The sequence below is a fragment of the Phyllobates terribilis genome, unplaced genomic scaffold (genome assembly GCF_046119375.1).
Source record: "Phyllobates terribilis strain yellow unplaced genomic scaffold, ASM4611937v1 Scaffold_7__3_contigs__length_470593459, whole genome shotgun sequence".
Classification (NCBI taxonomy): Eukaryota; Metazoa; Chordata; class Amphibia; order Anura; family Dendrobatidae; genus Phyllobates; species Phyllobates terribilis.
This window is the reverse complement of record NW_027362767.1, coordinates 278,728,611-278,741,027: the sequence shown is the minus strand read 5'-3', so window position 1 is coordinate 278,741,027 and position 12,417 is coordinate 278,728,611. Positions and strand designations below refer to the sequence as shown.

At 40.9% G+C, this 12,417-nt stretch overlaps 1 protein-coding gene and 1 long non-coding RNA gene across 5 annotated transcripts in view; one reads left to right on the top strand and one right to left on the bottom strand.

Moving 5' to 3' along the window:
- Positions 1-12,417, top strand: part of EDA2R (ectodysplasin A2 receptor) — a 49,542-nt gene that overhangs the window by 25,355 nt on the left and 11,770 nt on the right. For 3 of the 4 annotated variants that reach the window (XM_073640908.1, XM_073640909.1, XM_073640912.1), the window contains 5 exons: positions 370-542; positions 1,646-1,731; positions 1,814-1,990; positions 10,679-10,813; positions 11,885-12,321. In XM_073640908.1, the coding sequence (XP_073497009.1) occupies positions 370-542; positions 1,646-1,731; positions 1,814-1,990; positions 10,679-10,813; positions 11,885-12,321 (1,008 nt within the window). The remainder of the gene's footprint in view (positions 1-369; positions 543-1,645; positions 1,732-1,813; positions 1,991-10,678; positions 10,814-11,884; positions 12,322-12,417) is intronic. The other variant, XM_073640910.1, reaches the window with a different exon arrangement.
- On the bottom strand, positions 6,878-8,002 carry LOC141154645 (uncharacterized). Its single transcript, XR_012247458.1, has 3 exons — positions 7,809-8,002; positions 7,478-7,692; positions 6,878-7,076 (listed from the first exon to the last, which is right to left on the bottom strand). It is a non-coding gene; the product is annotated as an uncharacterized lncRNA (long non-coding RNA).

The window sequence follows — 12,417 nt, the reverse complement described above, 5'->3', positions numbered from 1 at the left end:
AAATTAGATGCTTTACTCACAACAAATGGCATTATAAATAATTCTAGTGGAGAAAGGTTGAACTTGATGGATGTACGGCTTCTGTTTTCAACCTAAATAAATATTTAACTCTCACTTACATGTATTGCTGCACTCTCACATGTATTCCTCCACTCTCACACGTATTCCTGCACTCACACTTTTATTGCTGCACTCTCACATGTATTGCTGCACTCTCACATGTATTGCTGCACTCTCACACGTATTGCTGCACTCTCACGTGTATTGCGGCACTCTCACGTGTATTGCGGCACTCTCACGTGTATTGCGGCACTCTCACGTGTATTGCGGCACTCTCACGTGTATTACTGTTTGCCTGTCTACTTGTAGGACTGCGGCAGTGGGAGAGAAAGTCAGTGTTTGCCTTGTAGACCAGGGAGATACAAAGAAGAGCGAGGACATCACCACTGCCTGCGCTGCCTCAATTGTGCAGTAATTAACCGCAGTCTGAAAGCGAACTGCTCCTTACTGTCTAACGCTATCTGTGGAGATTGTCTGCCAGGGTAAGGATCACTTTTCATACATTTTAATTATCGTTCTGCTTTCGGCTCCTTGTTTTTTTTACGTTTTTTGCTAATTTTGTAATACATTATAAAAGGATAAGAGCACTGTTTTTGTTTTTTTTACTGAGCTCCAAATCCCTACCATAGGAGTTAAATGGTGCTGTCCCAGCTTAGTCAGTCGCCATATCCGAACAGGAAGATAAGTTTGGACAACTTGGCTGCTTGCAGAACTTGCAGCCACCACTACTTTTACTACTTACATTGAACTAAGTAAAAATTTACACATTAATTTCAGAATTTGAAAATATCAACTAAGTCTATTTTGTAGATATTATACCTCCCTGTATTTCCAGCAAATCACCTTTAAAGGGATCCTGTCACCAGTTTTGTCACTTATAAACCCTGCCCATCACCTTTAAGATCATAAGAATGGGGTTCCTGCAACCCCTTTACATCCTTAGACGTGCCCTGCATACCTCAGAAAAAGTGTTTTATACTTGTCACGCACTGCATGTAAATTGTGTGGTCTGGTCCGATGGGTGTTTCGAGATTGTGATCAGTGCCGCCCCGGTCCTTTCAAAGCCACCCTGGTCCTTTAAACGCCGCCTGTTTTAACTGTATGTAAGTAGATGACGTGTAGGGTACCATGACGCGCGCCTGCGCAGATCTCCGATTCCACTGCTCAGGCACGCCCGGGAATTACCGCTCTTTTTCCGATTCGGTTTCAATATTAATAGAAAATGAGATATTATTACAAGGGTTACCCTATTGAAAAAATTGTAGATTAATGTCCTTTAATCAGTAAGTATTGCTAGATGCATCCACACACTGCTCTTTTTAAGTGCCGACACTTGGAACACTGTCCTTTGTCAGATAGAAACTGAGGACCTGCCAGCAATCAGAGTTTATAGCTTTAGTAACTAATTTTTTTTTAGCCGGGTAACCCAGCTGTAAAAAAGGTCTGGATCCCCCCACCCAGGGGACCCAGAGCAGCTGCATGGTCCGCCACTGTGGCTTGTACATCAAAAATGTGGTGATGTTTAGAAAGCTCACATTTGAGTATGGATTACACCTTTTAGACCTAATTTCATTTTTTTTTTCAGGTTTTATAGTAAAACCCGGATTGGTGGATTTCGTGAGCTTGAGTGCTTCCCATGTACAGCTCACACTCCTCGTACAGAGAGTCAGTGTAAGTACTCTATCTATGTATAATGGACTAATCGTGGGATTACATTATAAGACTGACGTCTGAATCATTTGTAATATTTCAGGTTATCCTAAGTCTGGGCCAGGGCAGCCTATCAGTACTACCAGTACTACCCCTCCTCCTCGGGATCCTATACTTCTCGTGGCTGTTATAATGGTGGCCCTGTCATTAATTTTGGTTACTTTGGTGACCTTCTCAGTCATTTGTTGTGGACGCTTCTTGAAAAGTCAGTTCCACCGCGGTAAGTTATATTATTATGTTTTGTGCGATGTTCTAGTGGAGTTGTTTCTGCGTACCAAAATATTGCTCGCCAGTCACTGTTCACATTTAAGCTGCATTAATCAAGGTTATCAGTCAGTCTGTGGTAGGACATAAAAACCTCTAATAGGACTCTATAACTAGCAAAAAGGCACAGTGCTTACACACCTAAATCCCCATAGGCCTGTTATGAAGTGTTGATGCTTTCACACATTAGAAAAGTAAATAGACTTTCATACATGATTATGGCATGATGGCAAATAATCTTTGGCATGCCCTACAGCAGTATCAAACTGTACAGAAAAAGCCATAATATTTGGTAGATGCCTGGCTATACAAAATGAGAAGAGACATTGTTGAAACACTTTTTAAAAACACTTCTTTTATGATTCCACTTTCAGAAATTTGCATCCTTATTATATTTGTGCTACTTGTTAACCAAAGAAAGACAGCCTGTCCCTAAAACGTGCACTAATCAGTTATACAGTAAAAAAAAGTATATTTAGTGTGTGTGAAATCTAAATATTGATATTAGAATGATATTTCATATTTTTATAGCTCCAACATATTCTGCCAACATATTACGAAATATAACAAACAAGTAATTACATCAAAAGAATAAACAATGATGAAAAACAAATGGAGTAGGAGGAGTGACATGATAGGTATATGGGGCCCATCCTGTTCCTGGGACCAGCCCCCTGCGTTAGCTCTGTAACAGTACATACATCTAGGATATATATATATATATATATATATATATATATATATATATATATAATATTCACACAAACCCATACAATGTGTTGCTGAACCTTGAAATCTCACTGTACCAGAGTCTGTCAACTAAGCACAAGCTGACCTTCTCACCCGCTGAGCTGAAATGCAAATATATTTATATGAGCGTGTGTTTGTGTGTATATATGTGTGTGTGTGTGTGTATATATAATATATATATATATATATATATATATATATATATATATATATATAATATACACTGCTCAAAAAAATAAAGTGAACACTCAAATAACACATCCTAGATCTGAATGAATGAAATATTCTCATTGAATACTTTGTTCTATACAAAGTTGAATGTGCTGACAAGAAAATCACACAAAAATAATCAATGAAAATCAAATTTATTAACCAATGGAGGCCTGGATTTGGAGTCACCCCCAAAATTAAAGTGGAAAAACACACTAGAGACTGATCCAACTTTGATGTAATGTCCTTAAAACAAGTCAAAATGAGGCTCAGTATTGTGTGTGGCCTCCACGTGCCTGTATGACCTCCCTACAACGCCTGGACATGCTCCTGATGAGGTTGCGGATGGTCTTCTGTGGGATCTCCTCCCAGACCTGGACTAAAGCATCCACCAACTCCTGGACAGTCTGTGATGCAATGTGACGTTGGTGGATGGAGCGAGACATGATGTCCCAGATGTGATCAATCGGATTCAGGTCTGGGGAACGGGCGGGCCAGTCCATAGTTTCAATGCCTTCATCTTGCAGGAACTGCTGACACACTCAAGCCACATGAGGTCTGGCATTGTCCAGCATTAGGAGGAATCCAGGGCCAACGGCACCAGCATATGGTCTCACAAGGGGTCTGAGGATCTCATCTCAGTACCTAATGGCAGTCAGGCTACCTCTGGCGAGCACATGGAGGGCTGTGCAGCCCTCCAAAGAAATGCCACCCCACACCATTACTGACCCACTGCCAAAGCGGTCATGCTGAAGGATGTTGCAGGCAGCAGATCACTCTCCGCGGTGTCTCCAGACTCTGTCACGTCTGTCACACGTGCTCAGTGTGAACCTGCTTTCATCTGTGAAGAGCACAGGGTGCCAGTGGCGACTTTTCCAATCCTGGTGTTCTGTGGCAAATGCCAAGCGTCCTGCACGGTGTTGGGCTGTGAGCACAACCCCCATCTGTGGACGTCGGGCCCTCATACCACCCTCATGGAGTCGGTTTCTAAACGTTTGTGCAGACACATGCACATTTGTGGTCTGCTGGAGGTCATTTTGCGGGGCTCTGGCAGTGCTCCTCCTGTTCCTCCTTGCACAAAGGCAGAGGTAGCGGTCCTGCTGCTAGGTTGTTGCCCTCTTACGGCCCCCTCCACGTCTCCTGGTGTACTGGTCTGTCTCCTGGTAGCGCCTCCAGCCTCTGGACACTACGCTGACAGACACAGCAAACCTTCTTGCCACAGCTCGCATTGATGTGCCATCCTGGATGAGCTGCACTACATAAGCAACTTCTGTGGGTTGTAGAGTCCATCTCATGCTACCACGAGTGTGAAAGCACAACCAACATTCAAAAGTGACCAAAACATCAGCCAGAAAGCATTGGTACTGAGATGTGGCCTGTGGTCCCCACCTGCAGAACCACTCCTTTATTGAGGGTGTCTTGATAATTGCCAATAATTTCCATCTATTGTCTATTCCATTTGCACAACAGCATGTGAAATTGATTGTCAATCAGTGTTGCTTCCCAAGTTGACAATTTGATTTCACAGAAGTTTGATTTACTTGGAGTTATGTTCTGTTGTTTAAGTGTTCCCTTTATTTTTTTGAGCAGTATATATATATATATGTATGTTTGTATATACAGTGAAAACCAGAAGTTTACATACACAATATAAAAAGACACATATGCAGGTTTTTCTCAATATCTGACATGAAATCAGAATAAACCTTTCTCGTTTTCGGTCAATTAGGATTACCATAATTTTTAATATTTGCCAAATGCCAGAATAATGAGAGAGAGAGAATGTTTTAAGGCATTTTTATTACTTACTGCAAAGTCAAAAGTTTACATACATTTCATTAGTATTTGGTACCATTGCCCTTAAACTGAATGACTTGGGTCAAACTTTTGGGATATCCTTCCACAAGCTTCTCACAATAGTTGGTCGGAATTTGGGTCCATTCCTCCTGACAAAACGGGTGTAACAGATCCAGGTTTGTAGGTCGCCTTGCTTGCACCTGCCTTTTCAGCTTTGCCCATAAATTTTCAATAGGATTGAGATCAGGGCTTTGTGATGGCCACTCCAAAACATTGACTTTGTTATCCTTAACACTAGGACTACTGGACTCGTGACCCCGCCTAGAACTACTGAAAGGAGTCATTTTGACTCCTTGCTTGTTTTCGTTTATTTTTAGAGTTTCATTTGTGGTTATTTATTAATAATTATATTTTTTGTAATGTATTATTATTGTGAGATCCAACAGTAATGCTTTTGATTGTTTTTTTTCTGCTTTTCTTATTTTTCTACAGAAAATAACAATAATTATAATAGACGTTTTTCAAACATTTTTTTTTATTCAAGTGCACACATATAAACAACAACTGAAGAACAAAAAGCAGAGAAAATGTAGGTGGAGGAGCATAAAAATGAAAATATGGCGCAGAATTCACCTTCTAAACATTTGGTGTTTCGCATTTTAGGCATTGCCTTTGATTTATGGCAGTACATTGCCCACACAAAGACTTACCACAAGTCTTACAATTTCCGACAGATCTATTTTTCTTGCACTTTTCTTTGATCTGGCAAAATTTTGTTTGAACCATCACTTCTGAGCATGTAGAAACTTGGGACGTGGAACCCTTTTCCCTATCTGTGACATAAGGACCACTCAACTCTCTCACAAGCGTTTGCAAAAATGCCTTGCGTGACATTTTTTGGTGGGTAATCTCCTTGAATATTATCCATGCATTTATACCCGCAAAGTCTAAGGCATTTTCAAATGCATGAACAGGCCATCTCCTTGTGCATGTTCGTGTGGTATATTTCCGTGCCATCTGATCCACTACATCTACTCCATATTTTGTTTCATTGTAAAACTTTACCGTTTCTGGAGTTTTTTTAGCGGAATCAGACGCAACAACAACATCTGGATGGACGGAACTCAAAATGACAACATTTTTGTTGGGCTTTCCTTGATATACTGTAAGTGTAAAATTGTCTTCATTTCTAAACACTTTAGTGTTGTACAATTCCTCTTTCATGGATTTTATTTCTTTAGGCACTTCTCGCCTTATCTTGTTCAGTGTTCCCACGATGGTTGTTCCTTTGCTTTTTAGCTGTTTAGCTAATTTTACTGAAGTAAAATAATTATCGGTTGTAACATTGCGACCTTTTTTCAAAAACGGATCCAATAACTTCATTACCACATGGTCAGCTAAACGGTCCTCAGCACGGCGTGTGTCATCTTTGCCTAGATAAGGGAAGCCATTTGCCAGATATTTGCTCCTCTTATCAACAGCTAGCCAATATTTGTGGCCATATTTATCTGGTTTGGAAGGCATGTACTGCGTGAATGGACACCTAGTTTTGCTTGGGAAAAGTTGCTCATCCACTGTTATGTATGGGCCAGGTTTGTAACACGCAATACAATTTTCAATAAACCTGTCCCACACAGTAGAAAATAGAGCAAACTTGTCCGTTTGCAGTCTCTCCGATCGAGTAGATTTCTCATCAAATCTGAGAAACCTCATAATTTCAACAAAGCGGTCCCTAGACATTGTCGCTTTGCAAAACGGTATTCCCCAGTCATTACACCAAATACTGCTAATCGAGTGACGGTTCGTGCCAGATATTCCACGAGCATAGAATATCGCAATGAATGCATCTAGCTCCTCATCAGATAGAGTAAACTGTAAATTATTGTTCCTGCATGCTTCTGCAAGCGTACAGTTCTTTATATGTGTCAATATATATGAATCAAAAAATAAACGCCATGCGCTCAAAGGACTATCGATAATGATATTTCTTCTGGCGTATCCTGTAGGGCCAGGTGCTTCTCGAAGAATATTTTGGCTGTCACGCCTAGCAGGCAAGTGTTCTCCAATTTCAACAGGTTTCCATTGAATACCATCTGCTGAAACTAGTATTCCTTCAGATTCGCCTTCTCTGGTGTTTGTTGTTGCATTACCTTCGCCGCCATCGTTATCTGTTGTTCTTTCATTTCTGGGACGTTTTGCTGATTTTTTCTGTCCACGACCAGGAGGATGGTCACGAGGCAACATAACTGCATGAGCCCGATCCCCAGTTGATGTGCTTGGAATATCTGTAAAAAAGTTGATGAATATTTAGAATTTTTGTTTTGTAAGGGTCCGTGCACACTGGCTGGATTAGCGGCGGAATATCCGACCGGATATTCTCACCACAATCCGGCCCGTACCTGCCCGCTCAGGTACAGAGTGGAGTTTCATACCTGAAGCTCCGCTCCGAACCCCGGGCTGGAGCCGCTGTCTGGGACGGAGCCGTGCTAGCGCGTAAGCAAGCGCTGCTCTTTCCCTGACAGCGGCTCCAGCCCGGGGTTTGGAGCGGAGCTTCAGGCATGAGCGGGCAGGTACGGCCTGTATTGCGGCAAGAATATCCAGATGGCTATTCAGCCAGAATTCTGCTAGTGTGCACAGGCCCTAACTCAGTGTGTGGAAGAACAAATAAATACACATAACTACTTACCTTCTGGATTTGTTCCTTCTGAGTCTTCAGATTCACTTGATATGTTCTGAGGAATGAAATCTTCATCACTGTCAGAATCAAATACATGTTCCTGCAATTCGGATTCCGATTCATCCTCCGGTATGGATTACAAAGTAGCCAGAATATCCTGAGGCTTTATCAAACGTCTTCTCTCCATATTCCTCACAAATTCCATAATTCTATATAGTTCCCTGCTGAAAAATAGAAATGAAATGAAAACTAAAAGAAATAATAACTGTTCTGCCACCTTCAAAAGTAGGTGGGCTGAATCAGTTGACAGACAGCTAAACTATTTCATAACAATTCATACCTGTATGAGTCTTCAGAGCTCGTATGTCTGCGTCTGTTCTCTTTGTCTCTTCAGCTGAACTGAAAGTAAAGTTACTATCCAGAATACTGTCTCCTGCTAGGACCTTAGAAAAACACCACCCTTCATTAGCATAAGATAAGAGCCTAGAGTAAACAAGCTATTTTGTTCAGCATTACACAGTAATACAAGCAGGTAAAACACAAGGAAAATGTGAAAAGTTGACATGTAAATTGAACTACATCTATATGAACATCAGGGTAAATAAGACAGAGTGAAAAAATTATGCACAAAACTTTATAGCAACATTTAGTGACAAAAGGACCTCAAAATATAGTAGGGAGTCAAAATGACTCCCTTCAGTAGTTCTTGGTAAATTTTGAAAAAAACGCGCAAATTTTTCACCAAAATTATTTATTCTCACAAAATCTTTTTTCACATCATATTTGAGGAAAAGTCACCGAGTTTCAAGCCGGAATTCTGAACAATGTAGTCACAGAAGAGAAATAAAAAACGAAAGGAGTCAAAATGACTCCATCAGTAGTTCTAGTGTTAAGCCACTTTGTTACCATTTTGGCAGTATGCTTCGGGTCATTGTCCATTTGGAAGACCCATTTCCGCCCAAGCTTTAACTTCCTGGCTGATGTCTTGAGATGTTTCTTCAGTATTGCCCCATAATCTTCTTTCCTCATTATGCCATCTACAGGTGCATCTCACTAAATTAGAATATCATCAAAAAGTTAATTTATTTCAGTTCTTTAATACAAAAAGTGAAACTCATATATTCTATAGAGTCATTACAAACAAAGTGATCTGTTTCAAGTGTTTATTTCTGTTAATGTTGATGATTATGGCTTACAGCCAATGAAAACACAGAAGTCATTATCTCAGTAAATCAAAATAATTAACAAAAAATACATGCAAAGGCTTCCAAAGCATTAAAAAGGTCCCTTAGTCTGTTTCAGTAGGCTCCACAATAATTGATTGGCCAATAAACTTGCCTGACCTTAACACCATAGAGAATCTATTATAGAGAATCAATGGGTTTTGACAAGAGGAAGATGAGAGACACCAGACCCAACAATGCAGACGAGCTGAAGGCTGCTATCAAAGCAACCTGGGCTTCCATAACACCTCAGCAGTGCCACAGGCTGATCACCTCCATGCCACGCCGCATTCATGCAGTAATTGATTCAAGTATTGAGGGAATTTACTAAACATACATTTTAGTGGGCCAACATTTCGGATTTTAAAATAAATTTTCAAGCTGGTGTTATAAAGTATTCTAATTTACTGAGATAATGACTTTTGTGTTTTCATTGGCTGTAAGCCATAATCATTAACAGAAATAAACACTTGAAATAGATCACTCTGTTTGTAATGACTCTATATAATATGAGTTTCACTTTTTGCATTGAAGAACCGAAATAAATTAACTTTTTGATGATATTCTAATTTAGTGAGATGCGTATGTATTTTGTGTAGTGCACCAGTCCCTCCTGCAGCAAAACAACCCCACAACATGATGCTTCCACCCCCCGTGTTTCACAGTTGGGATGGTGTTCTTAGGCTTCCAAGCTTCTCTCTTTTTCCTCAAAATGTAACGATGGTCATTATGCCCAAAAAGTTAAATTTTAGTTTCATCAGACCACAGGACATTTCTCCAAAAATTAAGTACTTTGTTCCTGTGTGCATTTGCAAACATTAACTGGCTTTTTATGTTTCTTTTGAAGTAATGGCTTCTTCCTGGCAGAGTGGCCTTTCAGCCCATGTTGATACAGTACTCGTTTCACTGTGGTTATTGATACAATCTTATCAGCTTCCACCATCATCTTCACAAGGTCTTTTGCTTTTGTCCTTGGGTTGATATGCACTTGTCGGACCAAAGCATGCTCATCTCTGGGACACAGAACCCGTCTCCTTCCTGAGTGGTATGATGGCTGGACATTCTCATCTTGTTTGTACTTGCATATAATTGTTTGTACAGATGAATGAGGCACCTTTAGGTATCCTGAAATTGTACCCAAGGATGAGCCAGACTTGTGCTAGTCCACAATTCTCTTCCTGATATCTTGGCTGATTTCTTTAGACTTTCCCATGATGCTGCACAAAGAAGCAGAGTGTTTCAGGTGTGCATTAAAATACATCCACAGGTGTGTCTGTAATTAACTCAGATGTTGCCAAAAAAGCCAGAAGCTTCCAAACACATGACATCTTCATATGGTCAGTCCAGAATTGTTTAAAGGCATAGTAATCTTAGTGTATGTAAACTTTTGACTTTGCAGTAAGTAATAAAAATGCCTTAAAACATTCTCTCTCTCTCATTATTCTAAACTGGAAAGGTTTATTCTGAATTCATGTCAGATATTGAGAAAAACATGGATCTGTGTCTTTTTATATAGTGTATGGAAATATCTGGTTTCAACTGTATGTGTGTATATATGTATGCGCGCGTGTGTGTATGTATGTATATATATATACATATTTGAATAGCGTTGTGTCATTGTTTGGGCCAGCACGGATGTAGATATCTAGTAGAGGACATGTAGCAGACAAGGTCAGCTGGTGACGAGGTCGGCTTGTGCTCAGATGATAGACTCTGGTTTTGTGTGAATCTGTGTGTCCTTCTTAAGCCCCTCACATTGTCCTCCCTACCTATTTCCCTGCTGCAATCATGGCCATAACGCATCTTATTATACATATGGATTACATACAATAACGTGGCTCTGAGTTATGGTCTTTATCTCCATAAAATGACCTCTTTGTTACTAGTACTTTCTTTTGGGTATCCTTTTTTGCATTGAACAATTGTAACCTTGTAAAAGATGTCATGACCTGAGTAAACTTACACTGTTCAGCATATTATTTTGCAGCTTTCCGAAGGTCACAGGATTTTGTAGGGCAACCTGGTCAGTTGGATGAAGGGCGAGGGGAGTGTGCACACAGCCCTAGTGAACAAATCCCCCCATGCTGTTTTGGAACAGCTGGCATTTCTGGACAAGTACTAGGTGAGGCTTTCACTTTTCTCTTGCCCATTCCAAGCATTTCTGAGGTCTTCACAACTGCACTACACGTCATATACTACATGAGAAAGGCAGAATTGACTTCTCCGCAATGTGTTTTGGACTCTGTGGTCTACTATAGTGTTAGCTATCACATCTGTGTAATAGGGTTGTCGAATAAAAGAAGTTATTCTTATCCCCATTGATCCCCATTGTTTGGGATGAGACAACCCCTTTACATTTTGGGAGGTGGGGGAGTTAGAATGGAATGATCTATCTGCAACATCAGTCAGCAAAAGGCGGTTTGAGAAATTACAAAAATGTGTTATTTTTTCTTTTTACTAAACATATTATTACATTTGTCTTCGTTATTGCAGCTAAACCCTATGTGGCTGGGGCTCTTTTGCAATAAACAGCATACAACAAAACCTCTCTAAAGAGGACCTGTTACCAGGTCAGAAGCTGACAGTTTTTACTCTTATTTTATACCTGTTGCTCCCTTGATTTTTTTTTTTTTTCTTTCTTTGTAAATCCTCCATACAGGTCCAGAGATACGGGCAACTTTTAAATTGGTTAATCTGCAGGCGTTATGAAGGTGCCCCGGCCGCAGTACTGAAAGTGCAGCCCCTGGGAGAAAATGAACATTATTTCTCCTGGCTTTCAGTCATGGAGGCGTGTACGGAGGAATAACAGTCACAGCTGATTGCAATGAGAATGGCGGATGTGAGCACGCACCAACACTGACTGACAGCCACCTGCACTGTAGAGCCGACTGTCAGTCAGTGCTGTGACTGTAACTCTGGGCATGCCTCCATGACTGAAAGCTGGCGGGTCATGGGAGAAATAATTTTTTCTCTCAGGTGCCGCACTTTCAGTTCAGCGGCCATGCACCTTCATAACCTATAGATTGACCCTATATCTACAGGCTAATAGCATTATCAGACCTGACAGGTTCCCTTTAAATGTGCAGAGGCCCCATCTAGAGTATGAAATGAATTTGATCTTTTAGCAGTAATACAAGAGAGGAAATGGAAATTTATTGTAAAGATTTTAAAAATGTTTTAATGTGTTTCATAGCAGGGCAAGTAGAAGAAGTAAATGTGATATCAAAGAGCAATACCTCAAACCCCTGCACTGTTTCCACCGCGTCATGTTCCCTGCCACCATCCGTGGAGATTTATGCCATACCTCCTCCACCTGTGAAGTCTCACTATTCCCGAAGTGTATCGGAGACTCAACCATTGATCCGAAACTCAGGTTGCAGTGACTGCTTCTCTGGCTGTGGAGCTTCTGCGGAGTCCAACCAAGGTGTGGTAGAGCCGCTTCCAGCCCAGACTCATTCCTGTGCATCAGAGAAGCAGCACTGGTCTCATGCACCAGTTGAATGCACCGAGCTGGATTTAGAGAACTTCTCCTCAGAAGACCCCAATCAGTCTCACTCAAGAATGAGCATGAGCCAGCAAACCTGTTCCTGTACCCCACCCGCCACATCCAGCACAAGTGCCCAGGATGAGGTAAGATATGAGTCACTTAGAGCAGCTGACCTCACTGATTAGCTGCAGCGCTGTTGGTGTGACAATAACAGACACAGGAAGCAGCGGCAGACACTT